Below are 24,139 nucleotides of genomic sequence, written 5' to 3' on the forward strand. Positions count from 1 at the left end.
GTTCTGAGAATGAACAAGCGTTAATCAGGAACAATTCAAGTCGACGTTAACGCGGAGGGAGAGTGGTTGGACAGGACCGAAGGTGAACTCGGGTTGGGATCCTTTCAGGAAAGAAGGAACTCCCAGCTCATTGTGGGGGGGAGGGGGGGTGGGGGGCAATACTTCACCGAACGTCCAGTCATTCTAAAAAAAATCCTGGGAAACACATCTCCGCGGTCCTATACTATCTTTTCTCTATTCTTCGGAAACCAGGAACCAAACAACATGAATACTTTGAGTTTATGAAAAGGCAGGAAAATCCGCGTACTTTGAGCGAGCTAAGATTTGAGTGTAAGGTTTTATCAGGGGAATAAAACCTGGTCTCTCGGGTGTCTGAAAATTAATGTATCGTCTCAACTGCACTTGGGACCTTAATCTGTCTGCCCATCCCGTACTGGGGGCACACCCTCGGTGACAGGTTGATTGCTAACTATTCCCGGAGTTAAAACGCCGAAAAGAGCTGACGTATCAAGTAATCGATAAACTTGTGTTTATCGATTAGTTAAATTTCATTTTGCAAACCCGATTGCCCTAAACGGCGGCGTAATTGATTAAATAAGAAAATAATCATAAATAGTCTTAATGTGGTTTCTCGTTTCGCGAGAAGGAACAAATTCTTCGACCCATGAACATTCTGGGGAGACAGTGGATTTTTGGAATATCGTTAATAAAATGATGAGTTTATTAAAAACAGTTGTTTTCCAACACTGGTGACCAGTGGTCTGAAAGTGTCTCCCTGGGTAAGGTTGCCGTGTGTCTTTCACAAGGACGGCGGAGAATGAGATTCACAGGGACTCTGCTGGAGAACCTTGACCCTTCTGACTTTACCTCCTTGCTATCCATCAGATGTAGGCATCTAGTCAGACGGAGTCCGTGACCAGAGCCGGATATGGACCCGTCATGAATCCATCTAAGTAACGTGTCGCAATGTATTTCTGGTCGAATATGTCTCAGTCCCTTTAGATCGTTATCTATACACCTTCATCTTCGCCGAGGAATGAAATCTAGTCACACTCTTTACCCTTCCCCCTGTGAAGAGAACCAAAATTAACTCCTTGTTATCAAATGAATGATTGAATTTCATTTAACACACTTCGGCCCACTGAGATGTAGAGTCCAAGTGAGTATTGACCCGGGTTAGAATTGCACCTGTTTCCACCACATCCCCCACCCTCTCACCCCCACTATTACCCTCGCCCTCCGAGATTGCTCATTTAGCTCCCTTTTCACAATCTATCCAGTCTATTTGCCAGCGTCTGACCTTTGCAAACCTATCCAACTTCATTAGCGGATCGGGTCATCCAAACTGTACTAGGCATGTAAACAGCCATTAAAGGGATTCTTTTATCAATAGACAGTAATTAAAATGTCAACGTTTAATTTTCAGTAAGAGTCCCGTTCTCTTCGAGTAATCTTTCCCCTTAATAAGACTGTAATCGAAGAGAGAAAAGCCTGCACAGAGAGAGAGGGAGGGGAAGAGAGAGAGAGGAGTGATCTAATGTATGGGGCCGTTCAATCGATACAACAGTGAATTGATTTGCCTCTAAAATTAAATTTATTGGGGTCATGGTTTTATTTGCTGCCTGATACAACGGTTAAATGGAGAACATTCATTTTGAATAGCAGCGTTTATTAAACTTCCACTGAATTAGACCGCCGTGATTTATGTTGCAATCTTCGCCAGGAGCCCTCAGGAAAGGAGAGTTGTTTTTTTATATGACACGGCTTTGTAAGTTTTAACCGAAATATAATTCGCCCGTCTGCTCCAAAAGTAAACGTGCCGCCTATGGCTGCCGGGCAGGAGGTGGGGGGGTGGGGGTGGTGGAGCGGGGTGGGGAGACTTCTGAGTGTTTGCAAACCCCCACGCACAGTCTCTGCTCGACCCCCTGACATCCACCTCTTAAAGGGGGACAATTTTCTCCCCCCCCCCCTTTCTGGTGGAATGGGTTTGGGGAATGGAGGTAAAGACCACAGACTTCTGAAGGATGTGGTATTATGTAACCTGTGACCCTACACACGCACGCAGACACACTATAATCAAGACAGACCCACAGACATATCCGGCTCATCGTACACACACTCTACACAAATACAATCCTCCGAAAGCTCTGAAAAGAAACCATACACATCGACCTAAACTCCCTCCAATTCCTCTACATAATCACTGCCCCCTCTCCATATATAATATATATCGAGCGTAAATATCGACTCTCTAAATACAGCCTCCACAGATTTATGCATATTCTTGAGACCAGCCACGCTTCTCCTGCAGGACAACATTTTAGTGTGATCGAGTGTCAAATGTTGCTTTGACTACTTAGGATTTTGGCAATATATTTCGTGATTGCATTTTCGTGCCCCCATCTCGGTTGAGTTGAGTGGTTATCATATTTCTCATTTTCAACAAATGGCAACTCATTCATTGACAAAATATTGTCTTAATGTCGGGCACTGGGTGTTAGTGAGTCCATGTTAATTGATTCTGGAACATGTGGATAAACACTGGGTTTTTGCGGCCGTCTCTGTGATTCGGACTTTCGAGGCTGTGTTGCAGGGTGGGCGCTGGCAGAGCAGGGAGTGTGAGTGTGCAAGCGAGTTGGAGAAAGTTCAAGACGCATTAAAGAGCCGGAAAGTTTCGGCGAATGGTGGTGTTAGAGTGAACCAGAGGAAGTGTGGTGTGCGTGGGCGAGCGAGTGTGCAAGACACGATTCGCACAATTGAGTCTGACCACACAAGCTGCGCGTGTGAGAGCAGGTGTGTGTGTGTGCAGGGGTCGGCTGAGACACATTGACCTCTCCAATGCGGGTTTGAGGCTCCCCCACTGGCTTCTGCCTTGTTGAATAGATTCCATGAAATAACCCGAAAGCCGCAACTAAATTTCTACTTCCCTGAGCAAGGCAAGAACTTTAATTTGTTCTGCCATTCCATCACCCTCTGGTATCTTAATCGAGCAACAAGCAAACCAGATTTTTTTAAATTTTAATTTTAAATAACGTAACATTATGTATTTTTTTAAATAAATCACTTCGTTAGACAGCGCCACAAATGGGAATCAGAAGTGCGAGAATCTCGCAAGATCGACATCAGAGGATCCTTCCTAAGTGGATAAGCCGGTGATGTTCAGGAATACGTTTAACTTCTCTTCTGTTTAAAACAAAACTCCGAAATCCTTTTAAATTCAACTGGTACTTTCATTCCTGCCGTCCGAGTTTGAGAGAAACTGGTTTGCAATTGAAACAGGCCGAACATTTAGGTTTAAAAAGTGGATGGTGAAATTATCACCTCGGAATTGGAGGAGGTTGTTAATTCCTCGAGGACTTCAGTTGAAAGATTGAGTTCGTGAATATCCTCAAATGTAATACGTCCGTGACAAAATACAGCTGCGCTTCAGTGAGGTTCCCTTCAGATCAACTCGAATCTTACATGTTCATAAGGGTTTCAAAAGACAATAGGTGATGGGTTGTTTCAAAATAAGCGAATCTCCGCCTGCAACGTAACTTTTGCTATTATCCGCCTGACTGTCGATTGAACGGTCCTCAGTGAGGGGAAAGACGGTGCTGGATTCCCTAATTATTCCCTCATGCTAAATTCTTTACGGCGTTGAAAGGAGAGCATAGCAAATCCAACTAAAAGTGAGTTTGGTGATGAGGACGTGGGAGTTTATATAACTTTCAGAACAACTGATTTCATGGCTTTTCCTGAGAATGATCAGAAAATGATTTTAAGTATGTTAACACAGCACACAGTCTCTCCCCCCCCTCTCTCTCTCACACACACACACACACACACACACACACACACACACACACACACACACACACACACACACACACACACACACACACACACACACACATCAATAATTAAATCAGGGCGAATGAGGCTGAATGAAGAAAAGCTGGGTCCTAATGGCCTTACTACAAATAGCTGAAGGAAAGAACATAGTTAATGGGCTTACAGCTTTACTCTAGAGTGGAGAATACACAATGTTTTATTAAAAGAGATATCATCCTGGTGAACTTATATTGCCACTCAACAAATTATTTCTATTTTTGGCCACACAGTTCTTCCAGATACTACGCTCCAAAACAGAAAGGATCTGGGTTTGATACAAATATTGACAACGAAATACACAGGAACAGAATTACTGAATGGTCCTGTCAAGAGGCTAAATTTTCACTCAGGTACCCTCAACTCGGATATGGTTCATTTAGCGGTCCCTGAACTAGGGATCTAAGACAACATCCTATAGTGAGAGCCCCCCCCCCCCCCCCACCCACCGTCTGAGGTGCTGCCTTTCAGGTGAAACGATAAACGTCCTCACCGACTTGCCAATATTTGTCTATCTTACAACGTCAGTAAAACAATTGATTGCTCGCCACCCTCTTGTCGTTAATGGGAAACTTTCTGTGCGCATCTTGGCTGTCACCGTTCCGACATTGCTTTTAATAAACGCAGTTCAAGTGTCTTTAATTAACAACACATCTCTTTGGAATATCTTAATGATCACACTCCCTCATGTCTCACGTAGCACCCTACAACGTGGATACAAATTCCTGCTCCGCACCCTCAATGCTTCCACCCAGTGCTTAAGTGTACACCTTTACCTTTCACAACTGTTTTTTTTTAAGCAAAAGTCCCCACCACTCTCCGGCCAACCCCGATCCTGAACGCCTTTCTTTTCAAAATTGTTGTGTGATACTATATTTCTAAGGGTAATATTCGGTAATGGTATTTAAAAGTTACTGACTCCGGTCTTCAATCAGTGAACTTCAATTCATCCTACTTTGGAGAGAAAGGTCCGCACTCGTATTGTAAGGTAGATAAATGTATATAACTATGCATGTATAAAATAATGCTACTTATGTTTTCTGTCTGGAGAATCACAAGGGAATTCTTCGCGCAGAGAGTAGCTGTGGGGATACTTTGCTGGGTTTTTGGACATTAGGCCTTAGTGGAGATCTGAAACGCCATCAAGCGGAAACAGGTGAATAGATCAGTTTGCAATTCGCGCAGTTGAATTATCATCGCCTAGTTTTGTAATAATAGGTCTTAATAACATATACTTAATAATTACCCTGGGGTCATTCTTTATAACTAACTGTGGCATAAATCTGGATGGCAAAGAGTGCACCCTGGCGTTTATTAAACGGGGCTGGGAACTCGCCTCCACAAGCGCTCCAAGAACGAACCGTCAGATTTCAGTCACCATCACGTTAACGCTGCCTGGTATTTGGAAGTTACAACGCTGAAACGGAGCACTGGAGACATCCTGATGGCTGTACTCCACGAGCCGCCTCAACGTGAACATTCCTTGTTTATCTACACTCGCCTCCCACTGCGCATCCCCTTGTACAAATACATCAAAGGCTTGCATGAGGGCAGATACGAAATATCACAAACGCCACGGGTGACTCAAGGTGGATTGAAATGATCCTGCTCTATTACCGACGCTGGTGTCACAATCCCAAATCGTCCCCATTGGGATTTATCATCCGGCAGTAGTTTTGGGAACTAACAAACACAGCTCCATCAAATTGTTAAACTCACTCACATCTTCAGAGAAATATGTTCTTTTTTTAAAAAAAAAGTACGGGTGTAGTGGAATTTGGAGGGAATTTAGAAATCATAGAAAATCAAGAAACGTGCCATTCGGCCCATCCCATTCCACAACTTGCCCCGGGACTGCGGCGAGCACCCCTGACTCTTCAACTGAGCACCCGTTAGAATACGGTGAGGGTTGTTCCTCCACCTCCCCCTCCCCTCCCCCTCCTTGGCAGCCTTCTGGGTGAATTTACTTTCTTCTTCTCTCTTGATCCTCTCGGTATTATGCCACCTGATTTGTTTCTACCCCACTCCATCCCGGCCTTTCACACATCTCAGAAAAACACGGGTTGGACTCTTTCCTCAGAGCGACAATTTTCCACTCGTGCCAAACACTCTCCGAAATCTCTCTGCTCTCGCACCAATTTAATTTGGTGTCGGATTGAGTTTCCTTAACCTAATGAGTGATTACACTTGGAAAGTACTTCATTGATTGTAAATGACGTTGGGACGTCCTGCGATAGTGAAAGACAACACTGAAATGTAAGTCTTGGTCGCTGATCTCTCACAGAACTCCAGGTATGTTAGGTGTTTCATTTCAAATTCAGAATATCTAAACGCATATTTTAACTCGTTGTAAAGGCCTTTATTAAGGTCCCGCGCAGCAATCGCTTGTGAATTGTTAAACCACAATTGCAGTTAAATATATTTTGAATTCAGTCAATTATTTCACTTCTTTCAAGTTTATGTGCGAGTCCCGGACAGTTATTAAAATACATATTGTGTTCACTGTTGTCCGGAACCCCGCTTGAAGCTTTGCAATTCGCACACAGTCTAAAAAAAACTCATTCAAAAATCCCACTTTTAACATTCAACGTGGTGGTTAATTCTTAAGGGAAAAGGAATTAAAACGCTCGCGTTTGGAAAAAGGGGTTCAACCAGAGGGCTAAGGGGGAGGGGGGTAACCTTTAATTAGCACCTGCTTTTGCCATCTAAGTAAGTTTGTTCTCAATCTTGGGTTTAGCAGGAAAGAAATTAAGGTCGATGACTGAAATGAACTTGTTTCCCCATTGGCGCCCGTCTGTGTGCGCGCTTCCACCTGAGAAACTGTGCGCGTGTGGGGGGGGGGGGGGGAAGGCCCGTGTGCGTTGAAAGGTGGTGTGCTAAAATTCGGGAGAGACCTGCTCCCCCCCCCCCCCCATTCAAAAGCAACAGTGAAATGACCCTTTAAGGAAAATAGGATTTTATATCTTAAACAAATTGCATCTTGATTTCACCTGGAGCACCTGATTTTATTTTCTCCTTGTCAGGGCCCCGCTGTTACATGTCATGTGCCCGGTGTCCAACAAATAGCCCGTCCTACGATGACGAATGGGCGAATCGTTAAGGCCATATTCCGCCCATTTGCACAGGGGCTGGTGAGAGCTGCGTGCACGAGTGGAGTGGGTTGAAGCTCCATCCAATGCCAGCTCTGGATGGCCAATGCCAGCTCGGGTCCTCCCGCCGCCGCGGTGTCACGTTTCCTAACCAAACAACTTTGGAGACGAATTTCGATTAACTTATGGATTGATAAAAGGGAGTGTGGTCCACAAAAGGGAAAGACCCATTGACTGAGATGAGACGAGGTTAGTGACAGATGGGGCCTCATCAACTCACATAACCAACTCAATTCATGTTATTTTGTAAAATGTTCGAGGACTGAATAGAACAGGCGTTTGTAAGGACGTTTGTTCTTTACATTAAACACACACACACCCACACACACACCCACACACACACACACACACACACACACACAGTTGTGGGTATATTTCCTTACACCTGCCTGTTGCGAACAGACCGCCTTCTCTATTTTGATAGGATTATTTGAGGAGATATGATTTAAAAATAAAGGATCATTGCTCTCGCCGTTATCCGCATCGACACCTCGGTTTGTTAAAAGTCTTAAACAGTTGGAGAACTTTTACAGGGAGTCGGCTCAGATTTGACGGGGCTGAAATCGAAGCACAAGAAAACTGCTGTAAAAAATGTCACCTTGTATGAAATGCTAGGTTTGGGTTTGAGTTCAGTGCACGTGTGGGTGAGGGTAAGGGGGGGGGGGGTCGTTACAATTAGTGGAAATCTTGAAAGTAATGGGAAAATTTTGGTTTACATCAGTCCTCGTGGTTTCAACTATGTCCGGATTCCGCCCTGACCCTTTCATCGTCGCTTGCAGAGAGGTGAATTATATCATGTTTAAGTAATATATATTTATACGTTATAGATCAGTTAATGATCATCGCAAACGAATCCACAGCCTCGCTGCCAACCCAGGTGCTGCGGTGTTTACAAACGTTGTTCGGAGACTAGGGCCTTTTCGTTGGGCGTCCGAAGCTCATAATGTTTGCAGTCTAGGAATCAATGGTCGCAATGATACACTCGCTCTGACCTCTGAATAATTAAAAGGAAGCGAATAATTACCGAATAAGATTCTAATTATTGAGGAGCGCTGAGAGAAAGGGCTAACGTTGGCGCTCCAGAAAGCTGAAACGAAATACAAGATCAGGTTTACGTCGATGGGCCACTGCTTCATAAATTTTACATTTGCTCTCTCTCCCAGAGAGAGTATCAAATCCAAGCTGTCAGTTAAACAAATAATACTTTACCAAAAAAAATCCAGAGTTGAACGCCTTTTAGTTTGCATTTGGAGAAACGGACAATTGTTAAGTTCGTGTTGAAAGTACAATTGTAATTATACTCGAAATTGCAAATTGCCCATTTCTGATCTTCTCCTCTTTTTGGAGGCGGTGTAAAACACATATGGCGAGAGGAGCTGCTGCCAAACCTTTCTTTAGTTCTACGCAAGTCTGCTTAACAGAAGTAATAGCTCGGGGCAGTTTCGTGGACGTTATTAAGTTCTGTTTGATTAGTGTAACTGTTCAAATTTGAATCCAGACAGTATGATTAATTACAGTTTAATTAACGTGTCCATTAAGAGCAGTAAACGGCGTCATGTTGGAAAAAACAAAGACAAAGCCTGAAGATAGATAAGTAGATATAGTAGATAGAGATAGAGAGGTAATAAAAAGATTTAGATAGATAGATACATACATAGCTAGATGGATAGATAGGGAGAAAGAACATTACTTGCAAAAAAAACTTGAAAACCTCGACGTATAATGGCCATATAGAAAATAGAAATTAGACCTCAATGAAACAATTTGCATTTTACTTATTTTCTATTGCCGAGCTTTTATTGAACTATAAATCTAAGCATACAGTTGTTTTAACAAAATTGCTATTTTATAAAGTGTCAACTTCACATTCCGCTGGGTCGTTTGGTCTCCACGTCACGCTTCCGCGCAAACTACCAGGACCAGTGACTTTATGCCCATTTCATCGCTGAGCAAAACCAACATTTACAGCCAAGATCCCGTTTATTGCACGTGTGGTACATGGGAATCCATTGAAATTGGAGCTTCAAATTGGTAATAATTTGAAGAAAAATATTTTGAGGATGATGCGTCGGGAGTCATTGATAGCGCAATTGTGTCTGCAGCAGGGCTAAATGATGGTTATTGATCAGGTTATAAATAGTTAATAGAATCAGCATTGCGTTCCACCACTTACCGCAGAATATTGCACAAATAGATCAGTGTTGATGGACACAGAACAGCATCAGCTGAACCACACGTCGCAACAGACCAGCGTTTAAAGCCACATTAAAGGAACAGAGAGAGAGACCATCATTTTCCACTAAGAACTAAGTGACAGTCATTGGAACTGAAGGACGCCCGATCTGCCCGTCTGCGCACAAACTTTTGCGGACGGTTTTCCTCGGATGCTTGTTAAAACAAAATCGCCATTTCTCCTCCAATTCATTTCCCCTGTTTTGTTCTTCTTGGATGTTACTGCAAGGGATTTTTTTTATTCTGGTGACGTTAGATTTAATTAAAGACAATTCTGTAAACGTGGACGTTCATTGAGAGCTGCCGCATAAAGACCAACAAAGGAAGGCTCCCTTTAAAAAGTTTGCCTCGGGGCACAAGTCAGCGAACTGTGCACGCGGCCCCTCGAGGTGATTCCAAACGCCAAGTGTGGTTAAAAAATAATCACTACATTCTGATTCTCCGAGTTCGTAATGATCCCCTGTAACATTATGAACAGATACAAATAGGATGAATTTCATGGTGCCTTTTGTATTACAGATCCCACTTTAGAAAGCCTACAATGGTCTTAAGGACGTGCAATGAGTCTTTTTCCTTGACTCTCGGTCCTCCCTCGCTTCTCTGCCATTTCCCACTTGCTGTCGCCCTCCGCCCCTCTTTCTCTGCCCCATCTCCCGCCTTCTCTCTCCCCTTTCTTTCTTTCCTCCTCTCCCCCCCTCTCTATTTCCCGCTCTCCCCTCCTCTCTCGCTTCCTTCAATTGATGCCATCGTTTCAACCCATTTCAAATCTACCAAGTGCATGGCCTAAGTGTGTGTGAAGCTTTTCCGATGCATTTCACCCGCTATTTTAAAGACTTAAAAATAAAGGAAGTGGTTTAGCGGTAATGGGGTGTTTTGTTTCCTCAGTTATACATTTTCCCTGTCGTCAGTTGTTCGAAAGGTTGTAACTAAAAGCCGCCCATGGTCGCTGATCAAATGCATTTGATAAACAGAAGGAAGCAAGATAAAACAATCCATTGATCTCCTCCGCACACCCTTCGCTGCCATGAGCTACATAAAAACATGCGCTTACCTCTAAGTCTCAGAGCCTAAAGATTTCGCTCTATTTCCTCGCTCTCTGGCCTGCTCAAGGTGTCACTGGATGAGACATCATTTGATTGACAGAAAATAATGATTGACGTTCAGGAGCGTCCCGTAGACAAATGGTTAATGTAAATATGCTCGCGCTAAGTGGGTGTGTCTTCGTATTATTTTAGCTGTCACTTGATCGATGTAAACCTATTCAACTAAAGATCAGCATCGCACCCATTGAGGTACCATGTGGTCGCTCTGTTGCATTCAGGAGAAGGGACAATTTTGGGACATGGATTTGCAAGCCCTTTTTTGAGTAGCAGTAGTTGTACCCCCCCCCCCACCCCCCCACCCCCAGCCCAGAGAGAGAGAGAGATTACAGACTGCAGGACAGGGGTTCCGGAGCTCCGGCCGCCCCGAGAAGGATAAAGCATCGGGCTGTGATCACCCAACATCGCCGCCTCATGTCTCCCCGACAGGAACTTTTATTTTCGGAATATTGGAGGACTGCATCACGTTCGGATTGAACATACATATCGGGTAAAGTTAATTCTCTTTTCAAAAAATATCCCGCGCGCGTGTGAGAGAGAGAGAGAATAAAAGATCAGGACGATTTTAATTACGATCCCATCTTCCTGAAGCGCCCTTTTCTGCTGCATTCGTTAGAATTACACTGAATGCTCCGGCCCCTTTGAGTGTTCCGGGATATGGTTCTGACATGTCATGTTTAAAGTTGCATTCCTGTATATTCAGGATTTATTTTATTTTTTTCCGCCAAGTAGGATCACTCACCAACAGTAGTTGTGATCTATAATGGAGGGAGTATTCCCGATCTAAACCCATTCACTTATTTGATCCGGGCTAGCGGTGTGATGTAAATACTAATTGACCGTATCAATCGTTATTGTAAAATCGCTGGGGTACTTAAACCGCGTCCTTCATCCTCTCGCTCGCCGTTTCTGGATTAAATACCTTTTGGCAAGATGATGCTTCTCAAGGACTGCACCGCAGCGGAAGCAAACTAAGTTTATTTAAAGTGAGCATTAAAAAAAACCCGCCCATCTTGTTTTAAATATTGAAACAATCAGTGCAGCTGAAAATAGAGTTTCTCTTCTCTGCATCGCAGAATAACCCTGTCCTTCAATACCACGGCTCTTCTTCACTCCTGAAGTAAAACCAGAGCAGGTAGGAATTGAACCCGCCATTAAAAGAAAGCCACTCGGATTTTTAAAGAAAAATTCCATCCTTTTTGTGCAAGCCTATTAGTTTTGTATTTGTAGGATCTGGCACCGATTAATTTTGCTATTAATAGGATATAACAACAGTGTCGCTAGGTTTAGCAATGGAGAAGACGCTTGTAATTATTTTTAATATAAAATAAATGATTAACATCAGATCATACTTTTCATTTGCGGGTCAATGCGCTCCTAAGGGGATTTGTGTCCCAGTAAAAAAAAATAAATGAACAATGATCAATTTGTAAAACAATGCACATTGCAGTTATTGGAAATAAATTGCAGTTTTTAAAATTCTGCTTGTGGTTGCATATTTACATAATGAATATTTAGACAGAGTTCTGGATATTTATAAACGAGAACCCCATTTAGTTTTGATCGGAAATGTTTCTCTCAATTATCTCCCTGCGTGATAAATTATTTTAATTACTGGCCACAAATTGTCTGCACTGTTAACACTGGAAGTGGGCTCGACGTCGTGACATTCGGTGCGCTTTCATAGCGGAGCTAATTTTCCAAAATAAAATATTTTTTAAAAGAAAATATATATTTTAAAGAAAATATATATTTTAGAGAATTTTGGCGCATTTTATTTGCATCCTCTCCGCAGATACTCCGGAATGGAGAAGATTTCCAGCCAGCTGTCAGGAGTGAACGACGCCGCTTCTTCTCCAACCTCGAAACAGGAACTCCAGCCTTACACTCAGCCGGAACACCCTGGTTCCAGCAACCTGAAGACCAACTCTGTCGGAGAGGCCGTGCTGTACGGGCTCCCCATTGTATCTCTGGTGATTGACGGCCAGGATAGACTGTGTCTGGCCCAGATCTCCAACACTCTACTGAAGAACTACAGCTACAACGAGATCCACAACAGGAGGGTGGCTCTGGGAATCACCTGCGTCCAGTGCACACCGGTGCAGCTGGAGATTTTGCGCCGAGCCGGGGCTATGCCCATCTCCTCCAGAAGATGCGGCATGATCACTAAACGGGAGGCGGAAAGGCTCTGCAAGTCTTTTCTCGGGGAGCACTCGCCTCCCAAACTACCCGAGAACTTTGCTTTCGATGTATCCCACGCGTGCGCCTGGGGCTGTCGCGGTAACTTCATCCCAGCGAGGTATAACAGCTCTCGGGCCAAGTGCATTAAATGCAGTTATTGCAATATGTACTTTTCTCCAAATAAATTCATCTTCCATTCTCACAGAGTCCCGGATGCTAAGTATACCCAACCTGACGCAGCTAACTTCAACTCTTGGCGGAGGCACCTCAAACTTACAGACAAGGCACCGAGTGACTACTTGGCGCATGCATGGGAAGATGTCAAGGCAATGTTCAATGGAGGAAGTCGCAAAAGGACCCTCCCGAACCACGGATCCGGAGGGTCGTCTGCTCTGAAAGCCCACGGACCCAGCGCCATCCCACCGAGGAGCTCGGACATCCCCCATAAAGCCATGAGATGCGAGGACGATGGACGGGGTCTTAACCTCGGCAACAACGTCAGGAGTTACCCCGTTATTCCGGTCCCCAGCAAGGGGTTTGGGATGTTACAGAAGATCCCCCCTCCCATGTTCCCACACCCCTACGGATTCCCCACGTTTGGGTTGTGTCAGAAGAAAGACGAGGCCAGCGTGGTCGGCGAGAAGACACAGAGCACGCTCCCTGGCATGTTCTGGTCGGGCAACAAGGACACGGTCTACCCGTCTTTCCCCATGTTTTGGCCGGCGGCCGGCACTCTCCCCGTGCCCCCATACCCACAGGCTCAGGCGAAAGTTGCCGAGAACCCGAACGGCCGGCAGAACGAGCTCGACGCGTCGGAGCAAAGTGACCGAAGCAGCAACACGCCCAAGGACAGCCTGGCGGATAGCGAGCGGTGTTCGAGCACTCACTCCAGGAACGAAGAGGAACGATCGGGAGACGAGGCCAGGTCCATCGAGGGAGTGTCGCTCACACCGCGGAAACTCAACTACATCTCAGCCTTCCGACCGGTGGTGAAGGACGCAGAGAGCATCGCCAAACTCTATGGCAACCGGGAAGTGTACAACGGCGCCAGGCCCGGCTACATGTCGCCGGATTTTATGAGCGAGACCTCGAGCTACAGGTCGGTGTCTCCCGACATGGACAGCGACGGCGAGGAGCCGGAGGTGGATGTGGAATCAAACCGGTGTCCGGAGGATGAAGCTTCGCCAACAGTCCAAGAGACAGAAATTCAACTCCAAGAAACTCCAACTAACCCAGAACCCGCAGTCGACGTCTCCCACACCGAGGGCATGAGATCACCTTATACCGAGCAACGTTCGGAAGAGTCCAGGCTCGCTGAACAAAGCGTGGAAGAGAAAGACCACGAGGTAACGTTGCCCCCTTTTTGCTCTACCATTCTGAATTACAAGTAGCACAATTTTTAAAAAAAATCCCCGTCGCGACCTCCGTAGAGAAATTTGGGGGAAAGAAATTACAAACGAAATCCACATATTAGAAAGTCTGGAGACTCTGGGGTTGAAGTCAAAACACACAACGCTGATAAAACTCAGCAGGTCATGAAGCAAAGATACATAACCAACGTTTCGGGCTTGAACCCCTCATCAAATATTTAGAATATGGGAAGAGCGTTGAGGAATTGGAAATAGGAAACCCTGGAGCATCCGTTAGACTCGCTGACACTGAGTCACATTGAAATACAGTAACAGTAAGGGGCCAGATTATTAGGCCTGTCTGAAACCGAGGGAGCGGGATCATCGCTGGGCGGTTGTTACGTTCAGTCGCAGTTTAATTTGGGTCATTTTCTTTCAAGTATTCCATAATTGCATTTATTAAAACGAATACACGCAAATGGAGATTAATGCTAACTAGAGGGTTGGAAATCACATTTGAACTCCCGAGGATTTTGAGGGGAGGGCGTATTTAGGGGAACCAGTTGGTGGCAATCATCCCCGGTAACAGAGAAGGGAATAGGACCGTGAGCATCGGGACGTGAACACGTTGCAGTTACCTCTTGGTCCTCGTTTTTAAATGTTTGCCTATTTCAGGTGTTTTCGCACGAACAGCAGGGGCATTTGCATACTGTGAAAAACCCTGCCGCCGTGGCCCTGGCGCCCATTTACATCTGCAGCCCAGACACAGGCGGTAGGTAACCACTCCCCCAGTCGCCTCCCCACCTCCATTCATTTGACTCATCTTTCAGCAGAAATGCGAAACTTTCTTGAACTGTGGACTCTCGCCGCCATTGGTGAATGTGTGAGGAGCCACAGGACAGAAAGTTGATGCGGGGTGGGCGAGTTTGTTCCCACGACACTGAACGTAAAATAAAACGATCGCGCTCTGGTGGCTATGGAGGCTTTAAATGGTTGCAGAAGTAACTCACCTGCAAAGCATGTGAAGGGTAGAGGAAACGGATTCAAAATATGCTTGCAAAGCTTGTTTTTAAAATGAAGGAGTCAGGGGGTGGTAGTAATGGGTGCTCTGTCAGAGTCGGCACATTCGCGATGGGCCGATTGGCCTACATTCTACAGGTGTTAATTTTCAGATGAATCCATTCATATTTTACATTTGTAATTAAAACCGTACGGTCTATGAGATATCACGGGTACAGGATGTCTCCACAGGGGCAATTGGGGGACTGGGAAAGGGAACTGCTCTGATAATGGTGGGGGGCGGGGGGGGGGGGGGGGAAACTGATGTGGACTATTGGTTGTCAGACTTCCATGTAGAACCATAGCTCGGGTTTGCTCATTCTGAATTCCGGTCTGTTGTGTCCCAAGAGCAAGTTAAGGAAGACAATCAGAGCTCGGCGGAGGACCCGGAGTCCAGGAAATCGTTTCAGGAACAGGGGAGCGTGTCCCAGGAAACCTCTGCGAGTACTGAACAGGGTGAGCGGCCTGAACTTGGGGATCAATCATTTTCACCACAATAAATTGGATCGTTCTTTCTTCACTCCAATTTGCATTTGGCATTGAATATGAAAATCTAAACTGTAATGTCAATTGCAATGGGCTTTAACGATACTTTTGCATATATGTCAAGCACCTTCAGCGCAATTGCCATGAGTTCGGTTGCAGTTTATTCCTCAGGTTTTTTGTTTGGAGGGGGTAGGGAGTGGAGAGTCCAATGTGTTCCATATTATTTCCTCGGTCAATATAACCTGCAAGAACCTCACCAGCACCCTCACTCGGAAATACTAACTCATTCAAAAGGCTTGTGACCCTGAAGATTCCGCCTCATCCCAATTCTCATCCACAGGCTCCCAAAGGCCCTGCTAGAGCAAATGGACGATAAAGAAACTTTAAAAGCAAGTGTTTAACCATGCCTCTGGTCTTCACACAGGTGAAGATGGGATTACACCTGAAAGTTCGCCGTCACAACTGGTGGAAAAAGACATCGAAAATATGGGCAAAGGTCTGTATTTTTGACTTGCTACCTTCAATACAACGAATTCTGCAGAGGGGGCGGCCAAACCAGTAGTGGCTGTCCAGGTCTTTTTTTTGGTCAGGAATCTTTGATTGAATTATCGTTTTACATTCATTGCAGTCACGTGCAAAAGGAACCCGTGATCTTTATGAATTTTTTTATAAACATTCGAGCGATTCAGAAAAATCCATCATTTAAAATTGAGACAGAAGTTATGATCAAACTTTTAAAAGAACAAATTTCCCCCCCAAAGAAGTTTTATCGCAGTTACCCGGACAGTTTTAGACGCGAATTTTATTTAAAAATAGACTTGATTCCTAGAAATTGGATTTGTAACTATATGTGCGTGCCCCAGACTATCAAATAGCCTGTTTTGTTTTCTCACTTGTTCAGCCGAAGTTTACCTTTCGAATTTCAGTGCACATTGAGCTGGAAATGGGTTGTCATTTTCCATACATAATAATAACAAATCAAGGAGTTATACACTGGTTCAGACTGATAATTAACAGATTGATAGTTTGCATTGTATGTCGAGGAATGTATAGCATTACAATTTGATTAAACCGTCTCTAGCATCAAAAGAGTGCTGACCATTCATGTGTGATTAAGCGTGGGGGTATTGGCAGTATTTTTGTTTCATGTTAAACATTCGTTACTGGGAATGCGAAATGTTTTTTTTAAAGTTGCGCGGTATTTTGGTTAAGAATGAGCCAGGAAGACTTGGTTATTCCTAACAATGGGAAATTCTTGTCATGAGTTACCATGGAGGCTGATGAGTACAGGAGCGCATTTTAAGTCGGAGTCAGTGAAGGTAAAGTGCGAGTACGAGTTTCAACCAGTGGCAACTCTGGCCTGAATGGCTTCAGAACCAACCCCGCCCGGCTTCTATTTCCCCTCGTATCTTCAGGACGATATAAACCACGGGCCTACTCAGTGACCACACCTCTCGCAAATCTAGGAGTTGTATTAGTAAAAAAAATACCACAGAAATGCTGAAGGAACTCAGCTGGCCTCACAGGTCCCTGGGAGCGTGAGACCTTCTTGAAGGAACCCTGAAGAAGGGCTCAGGCCCGAAATGTGGGTTCCCATGGACGCTGCGAGACCGGCCGAGTTCCTCCAGCATTTATTGTGTATTTGCTGCAATGACTTTTGTGTTTCACTCCAGGAGTTATTACTCCCAATGTTCTTGTTTCAGAGGAACTTCAAAAATTACTCCTGGAACAAATGGATCTTAGGAAGAAATTAGAGCGGGAATTTCAGAGTTTAAAAGGTAAGTCGATCTGAACCTGTTCTGGGAAGGGTTTGAAGCCACTTCTTTCACTTGGTTCACTCTGACAAGGAAGGGCACAGGCCCGAAACGTCGCTAATATATCTTTATCTCCAATAGATGCTGCTAGACCTGCTAAGTTCCCCCAGCATTTTTTTTGGTCATTTCAATTCATCTCATAAAACCATTTCCATATAATGAAAATGGCTGTATGCTGCGTTACAAAGATAATTTTGACTACCCATCAGAGTAGACGTACAAAGTCTAAAAATAGGACAATAATTGGATAAGGAAAGGGAAGGGTATTGCAACCACAAGGAAAAATATAACAATCGTTAATTGGGGTTGAACCCAGTGGAACAAAACGGAAAGGAGTTCTTTTTTGGAAGTGGATCTATTCTGGATAGTACAGAAAGTGTGTCAACAAATATTCACTTGAAATCTGCCCTACTTTCCCACAGACAGTTTTCAGGATCAAATGAAGAGGGAATTGGCTTACAGAGAAGAAATGGTTCAACAACTCCAAATCGTTCGAGGTAAAAATGCAATCACGTGCCGGCGTTTGTTGCGATGAATGGAGCGGTCTCCACTAAGCATCTCACCGAGTGCATTAACTGAAATTATTTTTCAATAAATTCAATCACAAGAATACTGACCTTTTGATGTTGGCACAGAATTCGGTAATTTGTATAGCCTTAGCATTCGAATCTATGTTCAAACGGCTCCAAGGCATCATTACAAATAAATGATTGAAATTTTTCTTCCACTGCAATGTTCAAGCAGTCTAAATTAAAAACCGAGGCGTAAAATTACCTGTGAAGTAATGCTTAACTTTGGTTTAATTTTCAACTGGTGTACAGCGTGCCTCCCAGCGCCGTTCACCTCAATGGACAAGGAGCATTAGGCTGCGTGGCGGCCAAATCTAAACTGCGCGGGTGTTTTGTCTGCTCAAGCGGAACTCATTTAAGTTTGCAAGGAGAAATTTTTAAAAAGTACAAGCTGTGGCTGTTTATTTTATCGAGACTGGTTGAAGTTCCCCTCAGGTTGTGTGTGTGTGTGTGTTCAAGAGTTTCTGCTGCTTTGCTCAATGACGGATTCATTTGGGTCTTACAGATACGCTGTGTAATGAGCTGGATCAAGAGAGAAAAGCTCGGTACGCGATTCAACAGAAGCTGAAAGGTAACGGTGACTCCATCTCCATGATATGTGCGTCAGGGTAATTATCGAAGAGGTAACAATGGACGAGCGCACCGCTGCTCCTTCCAACCGAGAAGGGCCACAGGTGGAGGAGAGGGCGAGGGTCTGGGAGAAACGATTGAGGGCAGTGAAAGAAGAATAGCTGACACAAGGGACGGCGAATGGAGTGAAGGTGAATTACAATGCTGGCTCGGAAACAAAGACATCTATTCGGCCAAAATGTACGAGAGGCAGCAGCTCAAGTGCACATTTAATACAAGGAAATGAAATGGGCTTTTTTTTTTGCCGCAGCAAGTTGCTGCGGAAACAGATTCAACCCTAAAGGCGGTTGGATTCACCCCTCACTCTTTTACAAGCTGATAGACGAAGCGCGAGGAGAGAAAAGAGATGCTGGGATCGGGAGATCAAAAAATGCCAATTGCCGGAGGAATGGGGGCCCTGGAGCAGTGGGGAAATGGACAGAGCACCCTTTTCTGGAGCAGAGTCTCCTCCCGTCAGGCCGACTGTCCATTCCCCTTCATGGATGCTGCCTGACCCGCTGAGTTCCCTCCAACACGTTGATTTGCTTTGGCGGTTTAGTTCCTTCGGAGTGTTCGCCGCTCTCTCACTCTCTCTACCCGTCTCCACCCTCTCCCCAGTTTCCCACCCTCCGTTGATAGGCTCGGTATATCCTTTCCTACTTTAGTCTCGGTGAAGGGTCCCGACCAGATCGATTTATCCTTTAAGGTAAAGATTGCTAGGTTCTTGATTAGCCAAGGCATCAAATGTTATGGGGAGAAAGCCGGGTAGTGGGAATTGGCTAATGATTGAATGGCGGGACAGACTCGATGGGCTGAATAGCCTATTTCGGCTCCGATGTCTTATAGCCTTATATTAATGATGTCTTGTCATATTTCATTTACACCGTTGTAGTTGGAATGTCGTAAGTGCAGAAAGTGAGAATTTCGGTGAATCTGTAGATTCCTGTAATGGCAATAACTCACCAGATGATGTCTGGCCCCCTGAGTCCCTCCAGCGTATCCTTGTTGGCTCAAGATTCCAGCATCTGCAGTGTTTGTATTTCTCGAGGACAGTGGTTCTCAACCGTTTTTCATTCCACTCACTATCCTCAGAACCCCTTACCAGCGGAGAGAAAAAAGATTGCGAACCATGGCTCTAAAACCAGTGGTTTTCAAGCTGCCCCCCAAACTCACATTCCACCTTAAGTGATCCCTATGACAGAAGTGCTCTGTGATTAGGAAGGGATTGCTTAAGGTGGGATGTGGGTGGAAAGAAAAAGTTTGAAAACCACTGTTTTAATCGTACCTAATTGACTCGTTATGTGCACGGTTTCATGATCCAAAGGAAATGAGCAAATGACAATTATTCTCAAGCAAAATGTTTCAGTAACAATTGGGTTTAGACCAGTGATTCGCAACCTTCCCTTCCCACTCGCACACCCCCTTAAGTAATTCCTTACTAATCACAGAGCACCGGTGGCATAGGAATTGCTTAAGGTGGAATGTGAGTTTGGGGGCAGTTTGAAAACCAATGCTCTAATCCCCTGCTGGGCGAAAACATTCTGTGCCATTAGAGCAACACTTGATGCCACGATGGTGAAACGTGGGACAGATGCTACAACCGTGTCAGTTTCTAATTGCTTTCTGTGTTCCCTCCCCACCTCTCTGTACCAGAAGCCCACGACGCCCTTCACCATTTCTCGTGTAAGATGCTGACCCCGAGACACTGCACTGGAAACTGTTCCTTCAAATCTCCTCTGCTCCCGCAGTGACAGCACCGCTGCAGCGACGTTATAAAATAATATCCTTAGTACTGTAAATAATAAAGAAGTTTTTAATATAAAGGGGCAAGCAGGACGTACTGAAGCGGAGGGGATCCGCGTTACCCGACATCCGACAGAGGTGCAGGGGATCTGTACTCGTCGATGGAAATTGTGAATATAAATGCAAGGACTCCTGGCATAAAATTTTCTATGTAAAGAATGAATCGATGGCCTACGGGTCACTACACACCAACCTGTTTGGCTTTTAATGTCCACTTATTTAAAAAATATATTGTTCATAAAGAACAAGTGGTTATGTGCAATTTCTCTTTATGTAATGTGATTTCGTTCGTAAAGTATTTAATGGTTGTAATTTATTGATTTATTTATTATTTATTCGCATTTCTCATCCCGAAATCTAAGGAAAAACAAAACTATCTTTGTATATTATCGATGTTATTACAAGAGCACTTTAAGAGGTAATTCAGTGTATAAAAATTCCGTTTGGAAACTGTTAAGTGATTTGGTTCTTAAAATAAACTCGGCCTTAAACCGTTTTCTTGACTTTTGAGTATTTTAATGTTGGTTTTTGTTGTTCTGGTGACGGGTCAAGCCTGGGGAAATAGTTAGGTGGAGGAAAGGCTCAGACCTGAAACGTCGATAATGAATCGTTACCTCCAATGGACGCTGCGAGACCTGCTGAGTTCCCCCAGCATTTCTGTGTTGTTTCATCGCCATCACAGCGTCTGCAGACCGTCGTGTTTCACTGCTGGGGCATAGATGCCTTCATTGCCCTGGATGAAGGAATGGCGGGGGTGATCTGTCCGAGAGGAAGGCGGCGAGGTGAGACGGTGAAGCGGATGGCAGGACTGAGCAGAGGTAGAAGGGTGCTTGGTTTGGAGCATCCAAGCACCGTCATCAATCACAGTAACATTTGACAATGTATGTTTGCCATTTTTTTCCCCCTGGGCAGAGCGCACCCGTGCCTACCTTTCCTTGTTCTTTTTCTGCTCTCACTTGAGGCTAGGATTTAGAGTATTAAGGCTAACAAGATCAAAGTTGGTTCAAAAGGATCAACCCTGTCCAAGTGACGCCACTGACCGTGGTGGCCATGTGTAATGACGTGGTAAGTGGTCTTCGAAAGGCTCCTTGGTTGGGTGTTTCCCGTTATAAAAGGGAAGATCTTGGTAGATTCCTTCACGACTTAATTCATGATCCAATGTTTGCTGCAGTGTTTCCGATCTCAAAGGCAATCAACTTGTGGGCGGGTCAATTTCTCAGTGCTAAAAACGTACCCAGCATAAAACACACGGAAATCAATTTTGCTAGATTATATAAATCGCCTGTGTAATTACCTATTTGCTACTCGATTCATATTAATTCAAATTTGGTGAGTCAGCCTGCGGATCTGAATCCTTCTCTGCGGATCTGAATCCTTCTCTCAGCGCAAGGCCCAGTTTGCCAACAGTTTCAACGATAATGAGGTCCAAGACCGTCTGAGCCTCTTCAGCTTTTGTTCTGAGTGAGGAAAAAATTCTGATCTCCAAGAAATTAAAATGATTTTCTTTATGAGCAAAACAAACTGTCTAGACAGTTTTAAAACGGAAAGCGCAAATGTTATAAGAAAAAAAGCTAAGATGTTACATGTTTTTCGATAACCATGTTCTGTATATCTTATCCCCTTTTATTCGGACAATTTAAGCACAAATCTCCGGGGTGGGGGGGGGGGGGGTGTTGAATCTCAGCACCAACGAAAAGAGAACGGGAAAGTGTAAAAGGCTCAACAGTCTGTGCAGGGAGATAATGTTTAATGTTGAAGTGTGTGTGTGTGTGTGAGTGTGTGTGTGTGTGTGAGAGAGAGAGAGTATATGACTGTATTCTATCATATACATAAATGAGTATGTGAATGAATGAGTGTTCATATATGTGTGTGAATATGTATCTGAGTGTGTGCAAGTGTGCTCACGGAGGTGTGCATGAAACTGCATGCATATGTGTGAGTGTGCACAAGTATGTGTAAGTGTGCATGCTTGTGTGTGTGTGTGCATGTGTGTTTGGGTGTGTGGACTGGAAAAGTTGACAAGCCTGATAGATACTTCAAAAAATCAACTAAAGTGTCCCAACCTATCGTCAACTCCTTTCCAGTGTCCCTGCCTCGAAAATATAACACTCAAAATGCATGCAAGGTTTATTTTCAATATTGCTTTTGATAAATTTCCTCTTTTTGAAATAAAGAATAACAACATCTCACAGGGAATCTTTATCGGAATTCTGAACTCTCTATCCCTAACTGTGAGTCTGGAGTTCCATCCCAGACTGTGAGTTTTGAGCATTTGTAGAATTATGCGCCAGGTTTGTCCTGACACCTCATGCATATCAGGATTCCAAAATTAATGGAGGCCTTTCGCGCTCGTCAAAATTTAATAGGAAGAAGAGCAAGTTCTTCCAACAACCACCTCCCCCCCCCACCCCCCCCTCGCCTCTGAAATAAATAAATAAATAGTATCCTTTCCAACATTCCTCCTCTCAACGATTTACTGTGTGAGGCAACCTGCTGCCTCCAAATGGCCTGCCTGTAAAACAAAGACTACATCTTACATCAATCTGTTGGTTGGCAAGCATTTTGAGAATGTGACTGGCACCATATAAAGGTAACTCCATCTGTTCCAGGGGCATCAAGCCATGGGAGTGCTTTGAAGTCTAAACCCCTGTCCCAACAAATCACTCCATGAGAGAATGGCTAATGAACATTTTAAAATCGCAGTAACATTTATATTATTCCATTTTATATTCCCCTGCTCAGTGATGTTTTGGCCAGGCAGTCTATCTAATGCATTGATTCAACTCACTGTCTCACTAGCCAAAGGTCTGATTCCCTGAAGAAGATGAATTTGAGGGCTGTTCATGAAAGAATGCTGAGCTTTTACATGCAATATTGTTTCTGGGCTGGATGAAGTTGTTAACTGTAACTGCCAAAGCTTCTCAGACTCTGCAAGAGTTCAATTGCTGGTTGCTGGGATATCAAATTGTTGTGTTTATTTTGTGAGAAGAAAAAGCATTTCATTTTTATTCCAACTTCTTTTCCCCTCTCTTGAGAGAACTGACTCCTGCTGAATAGTTCCATGAATAACGGTTATCTCCAGCACCGTAGCATCAGCATCAAGCGATTTGGCCACAGAAATCATCGCATGGAAGCTCACTCAACATTCAAGCACACAGACACATTTATCAGCTTGAGTGATTGGACTCAATCCGTGATTAATGATTACATGCACCAAGCTCAGAGCATTGAAAACAGCTGTGATATTCTGAACCGCTGCGATTAAGATCAACTAACTCAGCACAGACTGGTGAAGTTCACTGTTTTAGTACCAGGAATATAATAATGATCATATGTGGTGTGAAATTATTGTAATACCTTGAAGCAATTTGCACAACAAGGCAAAATGCATCTTGAAGAAGGGCTCAGGCCTGAAACGATGGTTATATATCTCTACCTCCTACAGACAATGTGAGCCCTGCTGAGTTTCTCCAGCATTTGGATGCTTTCACTACAATCACACTGTCTGCAGAATTTAGTGTTTCAAGGCAAAATATTGCTCTTCCAAAGGGGAATGTCATTCAATTGGTAGGGTGCTGTGTAATATAAACAAGCATCCTAGGTGGTTAGAGTATTACTATAAGTAAATGGGACAAACAAAAAATACATTCAGCTCTCAACTGTGAATGATGTCTGAAAAAAAAATTATAAACTGTGATTAATACCTGGAATGAATTACTGACTGGAAGAGCAGGGAAGAAAGTTGTTCCACAGGGTTGGATGGATGGTCAGTTTTTTTTGCAGGGATGAGGTGGAGGGATTGAATGGTGTAAAACACAGAAATGCTGGAGGTACTCAGCAGGTCTCACATTGTCAATAGGAGGTGAAGATATATAACCAACATTCCAGGCCTGAGCCCTTCTTCAAAGTATTGAATGG

The 24,139-nt window shown here is 44.2% G+C and overlaps 1 protein-coding gene and 1 long non-coding RNA gene across 2 annotated transcripts; both read left to right on the top strand.

Annotated features, from left to right (window-relative positions):
- The first annotated feature begins 3,317 nt into the window (after nt 1–3,317).
- LOC138749539 (uncharacterized) lies at nt 3,318–7,928 on the top strand. Its single transcript, XR_011348732.1, has 4 exons — nt 3,318–3,671; nt 4,104–4,223; nt 4,921–5,026; nt 7,847–7,928. It is a non-coding gene; the product is annotated as an uncharacterized lncRNA (long non-coding RNA).
- Nucleotides 7,929–12,156: 4,228 nt separating this feature from the next.
- LOC138749354 (SKI family transcriptional corepressor 1 homolog-B-like) lies at nt 12,157–20,616 on the top strand. Its single transcript, XM_069910563.1, has 8 exons — nt 12,157–13,878; nt 14,557–14,653; nt 15,289–15,396; nt 15,851–15,922; nt 17,130–17,204; nt 17,663–17,737; nt 18,315–18,380; nt 20,072–20,616. The coding sequence occupies exons 1-8, from the start codon at nt 12,157–12,159 to the stop codon at nt 20,167–20,169; spliced, it is 2,313 nt and encodes a 770-aa protein (XP_069766664.1). The 3' UTR covers nt 20,170–20,616.
- Nucleotides 20,617–24,139: the final 3,523 nt, after the last annotated feature.

The sequence above is a fragment of the Narcine bancroftii genome, chromosome 14 (assembly GCF_036971445.1).
Source record: "Narcine bancroftii isolate sNarBan1 chromosome 14, sNarBan1.hap1, whole genome shotgun sequence".
Classification (NCBI taxonomy): domain Eukaryota; kingdom Metazoa; phylum Chordata; class Chondrichthyes; order Torpediniformes; family Narcinidae; genus Narcine; species Narcine bancroftii.